General features: G+C 40.4%; 1 protein-coding gene across 7 annotated transcripts in view; it reads left to right on the top strand.

Moving 5' to 3' along the window:
* Positions 1 to 19,800, top strand: part of LOC117527498 (microtubule-associated serine/threonine-protein kinase 1-like) — a 91,106-nt gene extending 71,306 nt beyond the window's left edge. For 5 of the 7 annotated variants that reach the window (XM_034189876.1, XM_034189877.1, XM_034189875.1 and 2 more), the window contains 10 exons: positions 4,932 to 5,054; positions 5,309 to 5,418; positions 7,930 to 8,090; positions 8,350 to 8,609; positions 13,676 to 13,891; positions 13,992 to 14,221; positions 15,017 to 15,139; positions 15,211 to 15,344; positions 15,452 to 15,639; positions 17,193 to 19,800. In XM_034189876.1, coding sequence (XP_034045767.1) covers positions 4,932 to 5,054; positions 5,309 to 5,418; positions 7,930 to 8,090; positions 8,350 to 8,609; positions 13,676 to 13,891; positions 13,992 to 14,221; positions 15,017 to 15,139; positions 15,211 to 15,344; positions 15,452 to 15,639; positions 17,193 to 18,802 — 3,155 coding nt within the window. In that variant the 3' untranslated portion in view covers positions 18,803 to 19,800. The remainder of the gene's footprint in view (positions 1 to 4,931; positions 5,055 to 5,308; positions 5,419 to 7,929; positions 8,091 to 8,349; positions 8,610 to 13,675; positions 13,892 to 13,991; positions 14,222 to 15,016; positions 15,140 to 15,210; positions 15,345 to 15,451; positions 15,640 to 17,192) is intronic. The other 2 variants (XM_034189879.1, XM_034189878.1) reach the window with 2 other exon arrangements.
* The last annotated feature ends 649 nt before the right edge of the window (positions 19,801 to 20,449 follow it).

Raw genomic sequence — 20,449 nt, 5'->3', positions numbered from 1 at the left:
GGTTGAGTTAATAGGGTTTTAAAAAGGAATAGTTTGCATCATGTGTCATGCTTAGTTGTCACATTACAGGGTAACATATGTCACATGTCATAGTATCCAATGGACGTTGACCTTGTTTGACCTTTAATTTGCAAACCAAGGATTCAAAACGGTCAAAACTATTTCATTCTCCTCTCTGTTTGATTTATTGGCTGCAAGATTTTTGATCTTGGAGACTTGCTGTTGTACACGCAAACTGCAAGTCAGTTTAAAAGTGAGAAATCGGACATTTGGTCACCCGAGAAAAGGGGAGATTGTTTCGAAATGTAAGTGCACGGGAAGTGTGGTTTAAGTTCACCACATGAGTGCCATGAGATGAGCACTTTGACAATTTATTTTAACTTCAGCACTGCTTGATTTTACTATTTGTTTGTTTTTCTAGTTTTGATCACCTTATTTTAATAATGGTTAAAATTTAGGAAATGAAATAACATAGATTATTATTATTATTATTATTATTATTATTATTATTATTATTATTATTATTATGTGATGGAAACCAAGGTCAGTTTCATTTCAGGTACAGTACATAATCACATGAATGACTGAAGGGATGCCACTAATCGATTCAAAAACAATCGGTCTTGTGCTTTTATGTTGTAATTTAAAATAGAAAATACTACATGACAGTAATCAGTTCTGGAGAAGACCAAAGCATGAAATAGTGTTTCAGCATCTGACATACAAACATTCAGTTTTCACCATGAGACATGAAACACAAAAACAGGCAGGTCCATCTGCAGGTCATCAATCCAACAATGGAAGTTAATCTGATGGATCTGTATAGCCTCATGTGACCAACAGGAGTGTTGTTGTAAAAATGTTAAGTTTGAGCTGACAGGTAGACCAGAAATACCTCAATAATATCAGTTGTGTTCGACCAAATATAGAATGACTGCAACAAAAGCTGCACTTAGATCCAAAGAACAACAATGACACACACACACACACACACACACACACACACACACACACACACACACACACACACACACACACACACACACACACACACACACACACACACACACACAATCTTAATGAAAAATATTACATTTTACATTTATTATTTACAGTACCAACGGTCACAGTTTATCTGTATATTATATTTTCTGGTGGGAATGAACGGCTCACCTCAACTGTTCACTTCGAACACTGTTTCTCTCTCTTTAGCATTTTGGTCAGTAAATAAAAACATTCTCTGAGAGGAACAGTGAGTGTCTTGTTTCTTCTGCAGTCTTGTTCCTTCTGTCTTGTTCCTTCCCCTTACGAAAAGAAAATATATTTACCAATATATTTTCTTTAATATATTGAAATATATTTCAATACATTATTGCCTCCAATACATTATATATTGTAAATACATGTATTAATATATTGTTGATACATATATTACACACCATATTATATATTCACAAAATATATTGCAATATATTGTAAAATATACAAATGATTGCCGCTTTCCATATATTACAATATATTTAGCATGAATATATAATATATGCGTTTATATATCCCAAAATATATGTAATTTTATGTTTATAAATATCAGCCATCATGTATTGCAATTTATATGGGCAAATGTATTGGTATTTTATGTAAAAATATATTGTCACATATATGTTCAATATATGGTAAATGTATTATACATGTGTGGAAAATTATATGGAAACATACATTAAATATATGTTAATATATATACACAATATATGGTGGAATATATTGTAAATATATGTAACATTATATGGAAACACATTAAATATATGTACATTTATGTTTAATATATGGTACAATACATTTTAAATATATGTTAAATAATATGGAGAACACCCTGCACTTCTTGTATGAATACAAACATGTATACGATAATCAACACAAACTCATGGGTATCCATCAAATTCACCTTTATTTTCTTTTGAGGCACAAATCCTCAGGATGTTGAGGTAGATTTTACCAGTACAAACTTTGAACATGTTCAGAGACTCAGCTGAAACAAACTTCCACAGTGCAACATGCTGGTATTCAAAATTTAAATTAAAGCAACTTAAAACGTTCAGCAACACTTTTATGAAATTGAACAATATATATATATATACAACCTTTCACCGTGCAACACATACTGGTATAAAAATAAACTTTCAGCAACAGTTTTATATAATTGAACAAATATATATATATATATATGAGGTCTGTGAGAAAAGTATCTGACCTTACTATTTTTTTAAAAAACCATATGGATTTGAATCACGTGTGATTACATCAGCCAAGCTTGAACCCTCGTGGGCATGCAAGAGTTTTTTCACGCCTCCGTGTTGATAACCATTTGTAAAATCCAGGCGGCTTTTGGTGGCTTTCAGTTGAGTGAGTATCTGAGAAATTGTTTAACAGCAGGGCATGTTCCAACTTGTCCTTAAGGCTTCCAACGGAGGTGTTTTTCCTGTGGCGGGCATGCCGCGCCGGCTGCAAGCAGACGCACCAATCTGTCCGCACGTCTTTCATTAAAAAAATCTCCTTTAACAGTGGAATGTCGGGATAAACTGCTGATTCCGACCTCTTCTGAAAGTTCTCTGTTCTCTCACAACGTCCTGGGTCAACAGAGGCTTAAATTTGGAGGTTTTCAGCTTGAAACAGGATGACGACCTCGCCTCAGAGCACTGCGCAACGTCCCGCTCCGTGGGAAGTCCTTACAGCAATAGAAACAATCCAAAATCTCTCATCAGCCGTTAAAATTTACACTGAAAACCAGCTGAATTTCTCGAATGGTGTCCAGTCGGATGTGCCTCACAGTTCTTGAAAAAATTTTGATCAAGCACAGCTCCAGTCTCTCAGCAACTTCTCAGACAAAGGAATTCCGATGAGGGGGCTGGACCACTCCTTCCACAAGGCGTGCTCACAGGCGAATGACGTCACCGACAGGTGTGAAAAAACTCATGCATGCGCACGAGGGTTCAAGCTTGGCTGATGTAATCACATGTGATTCAAATCCATATAGTTTAAAAAAAAAACAAAAAACTGTCGGTTTCTTTTCTAATAGACCTCGTATATACACACATAACCATATATGGCACAATATATATTGCCATATATTGATGCAAATAAAGTCAGACTATTACATGTAAAAATATAGTGGCCTCTTTGGTCTTGATTGCAATATATATTTTTATATTTACCAATATATACACATATATGGTCTACGCATATATTGCAATATATTCAAAAATATAAATGCAGAATCTCATATATGGAAATATATTGATAAATGTATTGCATGATATTCTCTAATATACTGCAATATATTTTTGTTTCATAAGGGTCTGCAGTCTTGTTCTTTCTGTCTTTTTCCTTTTGCAGTCTTGTTCCGTCTGTCTTTTTCCTTCTCAAGTCTTGTTCTTTCTGTCTTTGTCCTTATGCAGTCTTGTTCTTTCTGTCTTGTTCCTTCTGCAGTCTTGTTCTTTTTTTCTTTTTCCTTCTGGAGTCTTGTTCCGTCTGTCTTTTTCCTTCTGCAGTCTTGTTCCGTCTCTTTTTCCTTTTGCAGTCTAGTTCCGTCTGTCTTTTTCCTTCTGCAGTCTTGTTCCATCTGTCTTTTTCCTTCTGCAGTCTTGTTCCATCTGTCTTTTTCCTTCTGCAGTCTTGTTCCGTCTCTTTTTCCTTCTGCAGTCTTGTTCCATCTGTGTTTTTCCTTCTGTCTTGTTCCTTCTGCAGTCTTGTTCTTTCTGTCTTTTTCCTTCTGGAGTCTTGTTCCGTCTGTCTTTTTCCTTCTGCAGTCTTGTTCCGTCTCTTTTTCCTTCTGCAGTCTTGTTCCATCTGTCTTTTTCCTTCTGCAGTCTTGTTCCGTCTGTCTTTTTCCTTCTGCAGTCTTGTTCCGTCTGTCTTTTTCCTTCTGCAGTCTTGTTCCATCTCTTTTTCCTTCTGCCGTCTTGTTCCATCTGTGTTTTTCCTTCTGCAGTCTTGTTCCTTCTGTCTTGTTCCTTCTGCAGTCTTGTTCCATCTGTCTTTTTCCTTCTGCAATCTTGTTCCATCTGTGTTTTTCTTTCTGCAGTCTTGTTCCATCTGTGTTTTTCCTTCTGCAGTCTTGTTCCGTCTGTCTTTTTCCTTCTGCAGTCTTGTTCCATCTCTTTTTCCTTCTGCAGTCTTGTTCCATCTGTGTTTTTCTTTCTGCAGTCTTGTTCCATCTGTGTTTTTCCTTCTGCAGTCTTGTTCCTTCTGTCTTGTTCCTTCTGCAGTCTTGTTCCATCTGTCTTTTTCCTTCTGCAGTCTTGTTCCTTCTGTTTTGTTCCTTCTGAAGTCTTGTTCCTTCTGTTTTATTCCTTCTGCAGTCTTGTTCCTTCTGATGAGCGTGACGTTGAGCCAAGGGTTTGTTTGGTTGGGGGGGGGGGGGGGGGGGAGTTGCCATTTTTGGTCACACGTGTTAGCATTTTTTATGAAGCATCAATGTTTCAATAATAAACCATAGAACAGTTAAAGATATCATGGAAGAAGCAAATAAAGCTTGGTTATTATATACTAACAAAACTAATAGTATGTTCTTTCATAAACCAGAATTATTGGAATGTAAGGCGCAAAATATAAGTGGTTGCCATGGCAGCCTGGGTTGCTGTCTGCCACAGTAATGAAAGAAACATGGATTTAGAAAAGTTAAAGCAATAAAAAAAAGAAAAGAAAATTATATGCATTATATTTACACACAAACATTATGTGATTAAGTGAAATTAATAATTAATTTTAAAACATTTACATCCTAATTAAAATGAAGTTTATTGAGAAATAAATTTTGGATTACTGGATTTTATGTAGATGATATTATTATAGATTTTATAATACCTTTTCTCATCCATCTCTCTGTCTCTCTCACCTCCTTTCTTTTCCCTCTTTTTCTCTCTCCGGCCCTCTAGGTGGTGCTTTTGAAGTGAAACAGCACTCATTTTTCACAGAGGTGAACTGGAACAGCCTGTTGAGACAGAAGGCAGAGTTCATCCCTCACCTGGAGTCAGAGGAAGATACTAGCTATTTTGACAGTAAGTCCACACAGAATACAGCAGGGAAATATTCCAACATGAGCATAAAAAGCTTTGGCTTTTCTGGAATTTTTTTTATCTTCTCCACCTCTATGATACCCAACAGAAAAGTAGAAATGTAATTATTGGTATCACTGATTGCATTGTTTGTGGAGTTTTTTTGGATGTTTAAGGGACCTGGTAACCTGTATCAGGTTGCAGCATAAATGTCCTATATGATCCCTCTAAGTTATGTTCACTGTCCCGTGTACCAGCCCGCTCTGACCGCTACCATCACGTGCATTCATATGATGAGGATGATACCAATGATGATGAGCCTGTGGAGATACATCACTTCTCATCATGCTCTCCTCGCTTCAGCAAGGTCAGTCACAGGGGTCTAAAAGAACCTTGTATTTCTATTCTTCCCCAGTAACAGTAAGGGCAGCTTACTGATGATTTTTGAGGTAAATCGTTCAGTTGATGATACAAAAACACAAAACTTGTCAAGATCATTCATATTAGAGTACTCTTCAAAATTAACTGATGAGCAAAGCAAAAAATAAGTGATTGATGAATAAATCAGCATTTATGTATGTAACTATAGAGCAGGTAGATGAGTGGATGAAGAACTGGACTGCCGATATGTGGACTTGGGTTCGAATCCCACTCATGTTACGTATCTGTATCATTGGACAAGACACTGACTCTGTGTTGTCTCAGTTTACCAGCTGTAAATGGGTACCGGCCTCGGCTGGAGAAGCAATCAATCAGTCCCCTGTCTGTGTGTATATATATATATATATATATATACATATACTCAACAAAAATATAAATGCAACACTTTTGGTTTTGCTCCCATTTTGTATGAGATGAACTCAAAGATCTAAAACTTTTTCCACATACACAATATCACCATTTCCCTCAAATATTGTTCACAAACCAGTCTAAATCTGTGATAGTGAGCACTTCTCCGTTGCTGAGATAATCCATCCCACCTCACAGGTGTGCCATATCAGGATGCTGATTAGACACCATGATTAGTGCACAGGTGTGCCTTAGACTGCCTACAATAAAAGGCCACTCTGAAAGGTGCAGTTTTGTTTTATTGGGGGGGGATACCAGTCAGTATCTGGTGTGACCACCATTTGCCTCATGCAGTGCAACACATCTCCTTCGCATCATCCGTGAAGAGAACACCTCTCCAACGTGCCAAACGCCAGCGAATGTGAGCATTTGCCCACTCAAGTCAGTTACGACGACGAACTGGAGTCAGGTCGAGACCCCGATGAGGACAACGAGCATGCAGATGAGCTTCCCTGAGACGGTTTCTGACAGTTTGTGCAGAAATTCTTTGGTTATGCAAACCGATTGTTTCAGCAGCTGTCCGAGTGGCTGGTCTCAGACGATCTTGGAGGTGAACATGCTGGATGTGGAGGTCCTGGGCTGGTGTGGTTACATGTGGTCTGCGGTTGTGAGGCTGGTTGGATGTACTGCCAAATTCTCTGAAACGACTTTGGAGACGGCTTATGGTAGAGACATGAACATTCAATACACGAGCAACAGCTCTGGTTGACATTCCTGCTGTCAGCATGCCAACTGCATGTTCCCTCAAATCTTGCGACATCTGTGGCATTGTGCTGTGTGATAAAACTGCACCTTTCAGAGTGGCCTTTTATTGTGGGCAGTCTAAGGCACACCTGTGCACTAATCATGGTGTCTAATCAGCATCTTGATATGGCACACCTGTGAGGTGGGATGGATTATCTCAGCAAAGGAGAAGTGCTCACTATCACAGATTTAGACTGGTTTATGAACAATATTTGAGAGAAATGGTGATATTGTGTATGTGGAAAAAGTTTTAGATCTTTGAGTTCATCTCATACAAAATGGGAGCAAAACCAAAAGTGTTGCGTTTATATTTTTGTTGAGTGAAATACAAATATGTAGGTTTATGAGTTCAGTGAAGTAAATAATTCATGAGGTGAATGATGGAATGTTCCATTCAACGAGGCACATCCGAATTAAATATTCTTTCCATTAAAAGAATGTAGAAACATTCATTATTTGTTTTATATAACAGTTAAAATAGATCCCTGTCATTTTGATATTATATTAATTTAGAAACATCAGAAAAGGGACTTACATTTTGGTGTGCGTCACTGGTGCTTTGACATCAACAGTCTAACACAAACTTTAAACAGGAGTCCAAAATTGTTCTCAGTCAACTTGGAAAAATAGATGTAGTCTGTGACACTTCCAAAAAAAAAAAAAAAAAGGCTTTGCGTACTTCCTCAGTCCAGTGAAAAATCGCATCAGAAATTTGTCCAGGTTTTCATCCTAACAGCTCTTCATGCCTCCACACAGCTTATTGCATAGTGGATGTGTGTGTGTGTGTGTGTGTGTGTGTGTGTGTGTGTGTGTGTGTGTGTGTGTGTGTGTGTGTGTGTGTGTGTGTGTGTGTGTTTTAGAAGTATTTAGCACCATCAATTAACTTGTTCAAATTGCCATCCGTCAGCAAAACAAACTTTGCCATGTTTAGCTAAACGCCACCCCCACTAGTGTTTGGATGGGCAGGGTTCGCAGTGTGCAATGGTACAAAATGTATGGAACCAAAATTGCATGATAAATGGAACCATATTTGCACGCTTAATACAATGCAACACAAATGGGATGAATAATCCATTTCATGTGACACACAAAGCACCAATCAAATGACAAGGATCCATTTAGCAGTTTTATATACATATATATAGAGAGAGTTACCTCAGTGTGAATATTCACAAGTGTCCTGCTTCTGTCATCATTTGAATGATTTTTCCATTGTTTCCTCCACTAGAAAGAGTAATTTGTTTGACTTTATATTGTTATAGTGTCTCATTGTTTGAACCTGCAGGTTTACAGCAGCATGGAACATTTGTCCCAGCTGGAGCATAAACCTCCCACTGTCACCCTACGGGAACACAAGGTCCCCAGGGAGGACCGAGGAACCAAAAGGGAAAGTCTGGGCAGCCTCACTCTCAGGGACAAGAGCTGGAGGACTGGATCACCTGAGATGTTGAGTTTTGCCTGTGAAGTTTAGTTTTTAACAGTTTCGATGTGTTGCTCACTTAAAATCCATGTTCAACCTAAATGTTGAGTTCCATCCCAATAATTTAATAGTGGTTATAATAATAATAGTACTAACTGAAAATTTCAAAGTTCACCTCTTTGCATTCATGTAACCTCCAATCTCTGTTACATTGTGAAGAACTACAAACAAAGCTGTTCCGTTGATGCTGATGAGGTTCTAACACTATTTTTTGGTGGTCTTCAGGAAGCGCCTGTCCTGCTCTGAGTCCTCTTTTAATGAGAGTGATGCCAGCCCCCCGTCAGGGGCTCGCAGACGTTTCTCCGCCCTCATGGACACACACCGCTTGGCCTCACCTCTGGAAATTGACTCTGAGCTGCTGATCCTCAGCAGGCAGTCTCCGATCAAGGCCAGGGTGGCCTCACTGGAAGGAACAATGGGCACCACCTCCAGTCAGGGCGATCTGAGATCATTTCTTAAAGATGGCAACAACATCACAGCTGGAGGTGAGAAGACCCTGAACAATGTGATAAAATCCTAAGTGTGTTCTCTTGAAAAATGTGCAACCCCAAATCAGAAGAAGTTAGGACAATATAGAAAATGCAAAAGAAGAAAAAGAAACAGTGATTCTTACAGTTACTTTACTCCTATTTCATTGCAGACAGTATGAAACCATTTTTTTTTTATTTTTTTTTGTGGCCAGCATCATTTCATTTGATAATATACATCCATTCCTGCATTTGAGGCCTGCAACACATTCCAAAATAAATACACAAAATTCCTAAATATAAGGATTAAATAATCACTTTTACAGCCAATTTTCTTGAGACAAGTCAGGGGATGGATACATGAGCATTTCCAAGTCACTGAATATGTCTTGGACTTTATTTACACCAATCATTAAAAATGACAAACAGTGTGGTACCGTGTGGTAAATCTGTCAAGTAGGCACATTGTAACCAATTTCCGTTTTAAATTACAGGACTCTACTGGCAGCTAGAGTTGCCACTAGGGTGTTGTTATTCTACAGTGTGCCTGCTGTAACGTACAACAGTATATTTTAACAATGGGACAGTACAGTTATCTTTTTACATAACAAACTGTTGTATGTGGCAGTGGGCACATTGTAGAAGAACAGTACAGTAACATGAAAATGTGTTACAGTGTAACAAATTTGTAACAAAACTATGTTACAGTATAGTTCCCAAAAATTAAGTGATCATGGTGGTTGGAGACTAGTGATGGAAGCCACCAAGACACCCAGACAACTCTGAAGAAGTTATAGGCTTCCTTGGATGTGGGCAAAGAAACTGGGAATGGTGCAGCATTTGCCTGTTGCAGCCCCCTTTAAGCTTCATATTGGAGACACAGAAAGTTTGTAAAAGAGGAAAACATATCATATACAGTGAGGAAAATAAGTATTTGAACACCCTGTGGTTTTGCAAATTCTCCCACTTAGAAATCATGGAGGGGTCTGAAATTTTCATCTTAGGTGCATGTCCACTGTAGGAGACATAATCTAAAAAAAAAAAAAAAAAAAAAAAATCCAGAAATCACAATGTATGATTTTTTAAATAATTTATTTGTATATTACTGCTGCAAATAAGTATTTCAACACCTGTGAAAATCAATGTTAATATTTGGTACAGTAGCCTTTGTTTGCAATTACAGAGGTCAAACGTTTCCTGTAGTTTTTCACCAGGTTTGCACACACTGCAGCAGGGATTTTGGTCCACTCCTCCATACAGATCTTCTCTAGATCTTTCAGGTTTGGAGTTTCAGCTCCCTCCAAAGATTTTCTATTGAGTTCAGGTCTGGAGACTGGCCAGGTCACTCCAGGACCTTGACGTGATTCTTACGGAGCCCCTCCTTAGTTGCCCTGGCTGTGTGTTTGGGGTCATTGCCATGCTGGAAGACCCAGCCATGACCCATCTTCAATGCTCTTACTGAGGGAAGGAGGTTGTTTGCCAAAATCTCTCAATACATGACCCCATCCATCCTCCCTTCAATACGATGCAGTCGTCCTGTCCCCTTTACAGAAGAGCACCCCCAGAGTATGATGTTTCCACCCCCATGCTTCAGGGTTGAGATGGTTTTCTTGGGGTTGTTCTCATCCTCTAAACATGGTAAGTGGAGTTGATTCCAAAAAGCTCTATTCTGACCTTCTCCCATGCCTCCTCTGGTTCATCCAGATGGTCACTGGTGAACTTCAAATGGGCCTGGACATGTGCTGGCTTGAGCAGGGGGACCTTGCTGCCCTGCAGGATTTTAAACCATGGCAGTATCATGTGTTACTAATGTAATCTTTGTGACTGTGGTCCCAGCTCTCTTCAGGTCATTGACCAGGTCCTCCTGTGTAGTTCTGAGCTTTCTCAGAATCATCCTTACCCCACAAAGTGAGATCTTGCATGGAATCCCAGACCGAGGGAGATTGACAGTTATCTTGTGTTTCTTCCACTTTCTAATAAATAATCATAACAGTTGTTGTCTTCTACCAAGCTTCTTGCCTGTTGTCCTGTAGTCCATCCCAGCCTTGTGCAGGTCTACAGTTTTGTCCCTGGTGTCCTTAGACAGCTCTTTGGTCTTGGCTATGGTGGACAGGTTGGAGTGTGATTGATTGAGTGTGTGAACAGGTGTCTTTTATACAGGTAACAAGTTCAAACAGGTGTAATTAATACAGGTGAAGAGTTCAGAATAAGAGGACTTCTTAAAGAAAAATTAACAGGTCTGTGAAAGCCAGAATTCTTGCTGGTTGGTAGGTGTTCAAATACTTATTTGCAGCAGTAACATACAAATAAATTATTTAAAAAAATCATACATTGTGATTTCCGGATTTTTTTTTTTTAGATTATGTCTCTCACAGTGGACATGCAGCTAAGATGAAAATTTCAGATCCCTCCATGATTTCTAAGTGGGAGAACTTGCACAACCGCAGGGTGTTCAAATACTTATTTTCCTCACTGTACCTAGGTTCAAGTTTCCTTTGTGTCTTCTGGCAAACTGCAGCTGAAATTTCGCATGTTCGTTATAGGAAAATCCTCCTCTATAGCACTTCAACATGACACTCTATAACTGGTGATTCAACAGATAAAATTTGTGCTATGCTCAGTTTCTCCAACAATAACCACAGTTCCTTCAGAAGGGGTGTCTTGGGTGTCTTGGTGGCTTCCCTCACTAGTTCACTTCCAACATGTTACCATAGTGTTTATATTTGTTAATGATTAATGTAAATTACATCAAAGATGTATTCACTGACTTGGAAATGTTCATGTTTCCAGTCTCTGAATTGCCTCAAAAACCCTGGTTGTAAAAGTAATTATTTAATCCTTAACGTTAGAATAAATTGCCTGTGTCCCAACTTTTGACATCTGCCAAGGATGTAATAAAATCATTGGCGTTTATTTATTTATTTACGTGCTAGTTACTTACTTGTTTGTCTGTCTGTTAGCAGAATTACATCAAAACTACTGCACAGATTTTGATAAAATTTTCACCACAGGTACATATTGGGCCACGGAAGACTCCATTAAATTTTGGAGGTGATCCGGATCCGGATTCTGGATCAAGATTTCACTTTATATTAGCTTTGAAGGATTACGTCAAAACTGCTTTACAGATTTTGAGGAAAGTTTCACCATTGATACATATTAGGGCATGGAAGACTCCACTGAATTCTGGAGGTTATCTGGATTCGGACTGGTGTAACATCAGAAATATCGGATTGCTCTTGTTATGGAATGTATTGCAGGCCTTAAATGCAGTAATGTATGTACAAATATACTCAACAAAAATATAAACGCAACACTTTTGGTTTTGCTCCCATTTTGTATGAGATGAACTCAAAGATCTAAAACTTTTTCCACATACACAATATCACCATTTCCCTCAAATATTGTTCACAAACCAGTCTAAATCTGTGATAGTGAGCACTTCTCCTTTGCTGAGATAATCCATCCCACCTCACAGGTGTGCCATATCAAGATGCTGATTAGACACCATGATTAGTGCACAGGTGTGCCTTAGACTGCCCACAATAAAAGGCCACTCTGAAAGGTGCAGTTTTATCACACAGCACAATGCCACAGATGTTGCAAGATTTGAGGGAGCGTGCAATTGGCATGCTGACAGCAGGAATGTCAACCAGAGCTGTTGCTCGTGTATTGAATGTTCATTTCTCTACCATAAGCCGTATACAAAGGCATTTCAGAGAATTTGGCAGTACATCCAACCAGCCTCACAACTGCAGACCACATGTAACCACACCAGCCCAGGACCTCCACATCCAGCATGTTCACCTCCAAGATCGTCTGAGACCAGCCACTCGGACAGCTGCTGAAACAATCGGTTTGCATAACCAAAGAATTTCTGCACAAACTGTCAGAAACCGTCTCAGGGAAGCTCATCTGCATGCTCGTTGTCCTCATCGGGGTCTCGACCTGACTCCAGTTCATCGTCGTAACCGACTTGAGTGGGCAAATGCTCACATTCACTGGCGTTTGGCATGTTGGAGAGGTGTTCTCTTCACGGATGAATCCCGGTTTACACTGTCCAGGGCAGATAGCAGACAGCGTGTGTGGCGTCGTGTGGGTGAGCGGTTTTCTGATGTCAATGTTGTGGATCGAGTGGCCCATGGTGGCGGTGGGATTATGGTATGGGCAGGCGTCTGTTATGGACAAAGAACACAGGTGCATTTTATTGATGGCATTTTGATTGCACAGAGATACCGTGACGAGATCCTGAGGCCCATTGTTGTGCCATTCATCCAAGAACATCACCTCATGTTGCAGCAGGATAATGCACGGCCCCATGTTGCAAGGATCTGTACACAATTCTTGGAAGCTGAAAATGTTCCAGTTCTTGCATGGCCGGCATACTCACCGGACATGTCACCCATTGAACATGTTTGGGATGCTCTGGACCGGCGTATACGACAGCATGTACCAGTTCCTGCCAATATCCAGCAACTTCGCACAGCCATTGAAGAGGAGTGGACCAACATTCCACAGGCCACAATTGACAACCTGATCAACTCTATGCGAAGGAGATGTGTTGCACTGCATGAGGCAAATGGTGGTCACACCAGATACTGACTGGTATCCCCCCCCAATAAAACAAAACTGCACCTTTCAGAGTGGCCTTTTATTGTGGGCAGTCTAAGGCACACCTGTGCACTAATCATGGTGTCTAAACAGCATCTTGATATGGCACACCTGTGAGGTGGGATGGATTATCTCAGCAAAGGAGAAGTGCTCACTATCACAGATTTAGACTGGTTTGTGAACAATATTTGAGGGAAATGGTGATATTGTGTATGTGGAAAAAGTTTTAGATCTTTGAGTTCATCTCATACAAAATGGGAGCAAAACCAAAAGTGTTGCCTTTATATTTTTGTTGAGTGATAGTATTAACAAATGAAATGAAGTTGACCACACAAAACATGAAATATCTTAAGTCCACATGGTCCACAATGAAACAGAAGTCAATGTAAATGTAAGGTAAAAGTGACCCGATATTCTACTTTTTCTGATTTGGGGGTGTATTTATGTTTGGTTTCACACATCTCTTGTGACAGACAAACTTTTGAGATCTCTTGATACATCATTGCCTCTGCCTGCGGTTCTGGGACTGCCAGACCCACTGGTGCCACACGGGGTCTCCAATGACCTCATGCTGAGGAGGGTTTGCCGCCATCAGCTGTCAGCAAAAGGAGATAAACGCAACACACACACGGGAACAAAAGTGATTAAATCTGCTTCTGCCACTGCTTTGTCCATCATCATTCCTGCAGGTCAAGACGTGTTATATTGCAACAGTGGAAAAAATATCACAAAAGTGTGTTTGAAATTGATTGCTATAATACCACTTTATTTCTGCCCCTCTTGTCTCAGTGGAACAACATGGTGCCTCCCCTTTGGCGAGCCCCATGTCTCCTCGCTCTCTCTCATCCAACCCTTCCTCACGCGATTCATCTCCTAGCAGGGATTACTTTCCCATGGTCAATATCTTACATTCTCCAATCACCATCCATCGCTCTGGGAAAAAGTATGGTTTCACCCTTCGTGCAATCAGAGTCTACATGGGAGACAGTGACGTCTACAGCGTCCATCACATGGTCTGGGTGAGAGAACACACCTTATAATATCATGTGACTGTGTGTGTTTGTTTGGATCATTGCTCCTTTGTCTACATCATTCATCATACAGATTAGCAGCTTTTCTATTTAAAGTGTTAAATTGGTCTCTTTTGGTTTTTTACCATTTGTCATGCTTTGCATTTTCTTTGGCACCAGTATAATTTTGTTTCATAGTATTCAAATAAACCATTCACAAGCTTTTAATAATCAGTAGGATCAGAATTGATTGCATCTGGATTCAGTTTAGGTTTTTTCCCCAAAATACAAAATAAAATAAATAAAAAATACAATACAATAAATACAATACAATAAAATCAAATACAGCAACACATTTTATGTGGGGACGTTATAGATGACACAAACGGTTATCCAGCCCTTGAACTGCAAATTTGGTCAGCATCAGAATTTCCAAATCCACTTACAGTGTGTAATTTTTGGGCTTCTTCAAAAAAACAAAACATTTGTTAAACAGAATCACAGGTTATGGAGTGCAGTTTTTTGGGGCTTTTTTTAATGTGCTTGACTGATTGGAAAATCGAACAAGACTTTTTCTATTTCCCCCAGTACGTTGTTTGACATAGTCATCTGCAAGCTCTGAATGAGCAAATTCACAATATTTGCCATGGAATTACATAAATAAAATTTGCTGGGATTTTGTGATATTCTACAGAAATAAAAGTATTTCATGAGAACTAAATTTGAACACTAAGTACATTTTGTAAAGTTTTGTGGAAAAATCAAAGGAGACAAGTCCTTTAATGTAATTTGTTTTAATCACAGCATGTTGAGGATGGAGGCCCTGCACAGAATGCTGGATTAAATGCTGGTGACCTCATCACTCATGTCAATGGGGAGTCAGTCCATGGCCTGGTGCACACTGAGGTGGTGGAGTTGATCTTGAGGGTGAGTGTGAACATAAAATCTGTCTGCTGCTTGGTATGTCTGTCTAATGGGAAAATACATTTTGTTTTCAGAGTGGAACCAAGGTGACTGTTACAACCACTCCCTTTGAGAACACCTCTATAAAAGTGGGCCCTGCCCGCAAGGCCAGCTATAAATCCAAGATGGCTCGACGCAGCAAGAAGACAGGAGCCAAGGAAGGGCAAGAGTGTGTTATTGCAATAAATTTGCTCTTCATTCAAAGGACATATGCTCTTTTAATTCTTCCCGGCACATGGTTATATCTATGTACATTTTTTTTTTTATGTCTTTCAGTAAAAAGCGCAGCTCCTTGTTCAGGAAAATCACCAAGCAATCCAATCTTCTGCACACCAGCCGGAGCCTGTCCTCTTTAAACCGCTCCTTATCATCTGGAGACAGCCTGCCAGGTTCTCCCACCCATAACCTCACAGCGCGCTCACCCACTCAGACTTACCGTTCCACTCTGGACTCCCCGTACCTGGGTTAGTGTAGACGTCTTAGCATTTACCTGTTCTTGCCTGACTATCATGTGGGCAACATGAGCTACAGTAATATGTTACATCTGATGCTGTGTGTGCTGTAACTGTCACAGGTTGTGGGCACACGTGTGGGTGTGCTACCTTTCTTTGTTCAGTTATTTTACATTTCATTCTCCCTCCATGTTATATTTCCTCCCTTGCAGTGAATAGGTTTCTGTAGTTATGTTATTTTGTTTCTCGTGGCACTGGTTCTTCCCTGAAATTTTGTTCAGTGTAGTGTGCTCTCTGTCTTGTTCCCCGCCACGATTATTATGTTTTTACACACAGAGCACTCTAGTAGTTTCTCCATATTTAGAGTGCCACAGCATGCAGAGCAATGTACAGGTGTCTCTCTGGTTTGCTCTTAGTTTGATGTACTTCTGTCACTTTTGTTTTATTCCCTGACTTCTATGTATTTTCCTCTGCGCCTTTTATGATCTTTCTCACATACACTCAGTGATCATAGTTTAATATTAGTCTACTCATGATTCTGACCCTTTGTTGTGGTTCATTGTCATGGTTTCCTCTTGTGCCTGTGCTTCCAGATTTTAATTCCCAGATCTCTGATGCTCACATACGTTTGCCCTTAATAGAGGAGAGCTCTTTTCAACAGCGTCTGTTTTTACGTGTCCCCTGTCAGATTGTTGTGATTCCAACCCACTTTCTCGCATTTTTCTTGTGTTCCCAGTGTTCGAGTATCATTAGTGTTCCATTGATTCCTGTGTTTTGACCTTTGCTAAGTATCCTGACTTCTTCTGGACATTGTTGCAATTTTGGACTGTTGCTATGTTAATGTCCTGCTGCTTTCTTCCTGGTTATCTCCTGCTGTGCCCTTCAAAAGATTGCTGCCTAGTATCCTGTTTTGCTGTGTGCTGAACCCTAGCCTGGACTCTTTGTTGTCCAAACGTCTGTCGGATCAGACCACTCAGCCTTTTGTTTAAACTCTGTTCCTGTGTTTTTGACCCAAGCCTACACTAAAGTATGTTTCTTACTACTCAACATTGTTGTTCACTGAAAGGGGGTCCACAGCCTGGTTCATAATGGGTAACATGCATCGGAAGCTTTGTAAGCATTGGGTATGTACAGCAAAAACCTGTCACAATCACATACAATAAGAAGACCTTGACCTTTGACGTTTTGACCCCAAACTTGTAAGGTTTTTTTTGGAGGTGGGAGGTTACCTAACTTACAAATATGCTTGGTAACAATCAGTCATGTACTGCAAGAGTGAGCATGCTCACAACATTTGATTTTGTTTTTCTTTTTTTTGAAAATTTTATTGCGTCCACAACCAACAGGCTTTCTGTTAATCGGGTGAAAACACATCCTGAAAATTGTGGGATAGGTATACAGACATTAACAACAGAATATAGAATAAAGAATATAAAAACAATACCCCTTCAGCTTTAGAGGCCTGGGGGATTAAAAAAATATGTATTTCGACACCACACAAATCTAACATTAAGACATTGTGATGAAACATCTCAAGTTTGGCTAATGTCCTCTTCTCTTCTCAGGCACCTCCTCACAGAGCAGCTCCCCAACATCCAGCACCCCAAACTCTCCAGCTGCCTCTCACCATATGAGACCCAGTTCCCTCCACGGCCTGTCTCCAAAACTTCACCGCCAGTACCGCTCAGCACGCTGCAAATCTGCAGGAAACATCCCACTGTCCCCTCTGGCCCACACTCCATCTCCAACCACCTCCTCTCCTCCATCTCTTGCTGGTCACACAGTAGGGAGCTCCAACACTACTCAAACATTCCCTGCTAAGCTCCACTCCTCACCTCCTGTTCCCAGGCCTCGGCCTAAGAGTGCTGAGCCACCCAGATCACCACTGCTTCAGCGGGTGCAGTCAGCTGAGAAACTAGGCGCACCAGTTCTACCTTTGTCCTCGTCGTCATCGTCATCACCTTCTCCTCTAACAAGCGGGGTGTCAGTGCGCAAGCATAGCCTGGAGGTGACACATGGGGATTATAAGAGGGAGTCCTTTCATTGTGACCATAGCCTACAAAGTCTGCTTGAGATGGAGGGAGAGAATGGACCTGCCCCACCTTCTCCTTCATCATCTTCTTCCCCATCTCCTCCAATGGGAGGGGACATTGGAGGGCCTAAGCCTGTGAGAAAGCTGGGAAGGCAGGAGTCCCCACTGAGCCGTGACACACTACTTCCAGTCAAAGAGAAAGATACCCAAATCCCAATGTCTGAGCTCACGTTGTCCCACAGTGAGGGCATAGTTCCAAAACCTGATTCAAAGACTAGCCCTACTGATCCTAAAGTAAGTGCAGGTGAAGTAGAGACCAAATCTGCTCCTGTACTGACCCAATCCACTACAGAGCTCAAACCCAGTTCCAAGAACAAGCCTCCCAGTGCACAAGCATCAAGTTCTGAGACAGCAGTTACAAAGAATAAACTTGGAGAGAAAACCTCATCAAAACACCTGCAACAGCAAGATACTAAGCAGCCGTCTGCACAGGCAGGTGGTGGTCCTGCAAGTAAACCTCAGGCAAAGACTGAAGAGAAAACAAAAGCTACAGACAAAGGTACTGTGCAGAAGGCATCAAATACAGATCATCCCAAGTTACGTAAAGTCACCGAGACAAGAGATAAAGGAAGCATCACTGGTGGTGATAAAGCAACTGACATGACCAAAGCCAAAGCTCCTGCACCTCCAGTTCTGGCCCAGGTTCAAAGCCCAGGTGCAACAGTATCTGTAACTGTTGCAAGATCCAAAGCGGAGAAAGTATCAGGCAGTTATCATGGAGCCAGAGAGGAGAAGGCCCACCTGGAGGTCCTGGAGGAGAATCCAATGTCACCCTCCTCCGGTGCACCCTCACCCTGTTCGAGCAAGTCACGTCCAATGTCGCCAGGAGATAAAGCCAACTTTGTCACCCAGCTCACTAGCGTGGCCAAAACTGTTCTTGGACCTATGAAAGTGGGATCACAAGACATGGCAAAGGTTAAAGATACCACAAAGACTGGTGAGGATAGGTGTGGGAACACATCAGGAAGATCGGAATCTACATCAGGCGGTGGTCGACGAGGCACCCAAACGGGTTCCTCAGCCAGCGTTGGCTCAGTCCACCCTGACAGAGGAAATGTTCGGAGCTCAAAGCACCATTCCTGATAAAGAAGCTTTGAAAAGGTTCTGACTGTCCCATGCAATGCCTTTTATGTTTGGAGAAATGCTGTACCATCATGACATATCATGAAATATCGTGAACAAGAGCAAAACCGCTGAACACTGCACCAATCAATGACGTTGACAAAAACACATGACTAAGACATATCAACTAGTGTTTAAAATGTCTGCACGTGGAATCATAATGTAGGCCCGTGTACGTACAATTCATCACAATCTGCTGTAGAAAGACAAAAAAAGATAAAATGTCTTAATGCATGTTTGACATTGTTTGTGGAAATTTAAAGAATATTTAAATAGAAGATAAAAAATATAAAACAGACCTAAAGATAGCGAACACTGTGATAACGTTTCAACACACCACAATAGGTATAGTTTTAGCTGGCAGGATTCTGTTAAAAATGGGCATTAATGAGTCAGTTTAATTGCCATTTTGATCAGCTCCAGTGCCATTATTAAGTTCAGTTTAGTTGTATAAATATGGCCAAGATTTTATGTTCTGTTATGGAAAAGGGTTCAGGCCTAAAAGGAATTTTCTTTTGCTGGAAATATTATGTTTAACCACTGACATAATTGAAACTGGACCAATACCAATATGTGGTAATGGAATTAGGGGATGAATCAGCTGATTTGTTTCTGATCTCTTCAAGGGCTGAATTCCAGTTTAGTTGAGGTATAGTAGATAAACTTGCACAGGGACATTATGCAAAGTGCGAATGATGCCACTTTTGGTGTCCCCGATTATTAGGTTTACAGTGTGCTCAAGGCAAGAGTTCAAAAAGGAAAGGCTTGCAATAAACCAAGCAAAGAGATGTAATTACAAAGAAGTCTTTGTACATTTTAGTGAAACGTGCAATTGCATAGTGTTGGGTTAAATATAAAGAAGCTTTAAGATCAGGCTTTGCAATCAAGAAGACTGCAAAGAACCACACAGAGTGCAGAAAAATAGGCTAGAAATGTTCGCTTTGTTCTATTTATGCAAACGTATAGGATAGTGTATAATGTTATGTGTGAAGGAAAGTGCCAGTGACTTTATTTATGTATATTTTTACAGTACAGTGTCTAAAAATATGCAATCCTCCAGTGCCCATTCCAGTGACCACAGTAGTAGAATTGGAGTATATATATATATATATATATATATATATATATGTAGAATTTTTTTTTTTTTTTTTTTGTGATTAGCAGGGCAAGCACAGCAAGGTACTGAGTCAGTCAATGAGTCCGGCAAAAAAAAAAAAAAAAAAAAAAAAAAAACCTTCCAAACTGCTGCATATTCAGCTGTGAAAACTTAGGTGACGTTAGATACAGCTGAGGTCTGATGAACCTCCAATTTTCATCCCTGTTAGCAACTTTCGGTGTTTGATTTGGGGGGGGCACCCCCCAAAGCCAGGCCTCTAACCAAAGGCCTTGGATAAGCAAAAGCTGATTGAACACTGTTCACTGTATTACTGCATGCAGAATTACAAAACTTCCTGTGTTACCTTCAGCATCCCCCCCCCCCACGCATACACCTGAATCTGGATCCGCCCCTGTCTTTTAACATCCACAATTACTGGAACCAAATGAAGGCAGATGGCTCTGTGAAGTTGCTTGTGAAGCCTCCTTGCTAATCACAGGACTCTGGTGGCC

This window comes from Thalassophryne amazonica, chromosome 16 (genome assembly GCF_902500255.1).
Source record: "Thalassophryne amazonica chromosome 16, fThaAma1.1, whole genome shotgun sequence".
In the NCBI taxonomy this organism is placed as follows: Eukaryota; Metazoa; Chordata; class Actinopteri; order Batrachoidiformes; family Batrachoididae; genus Thalassophryne; species Thalassophryne amazonica.
This window is presented reverse-complemented; position numbering and strand designations above follow the sequence as displayed.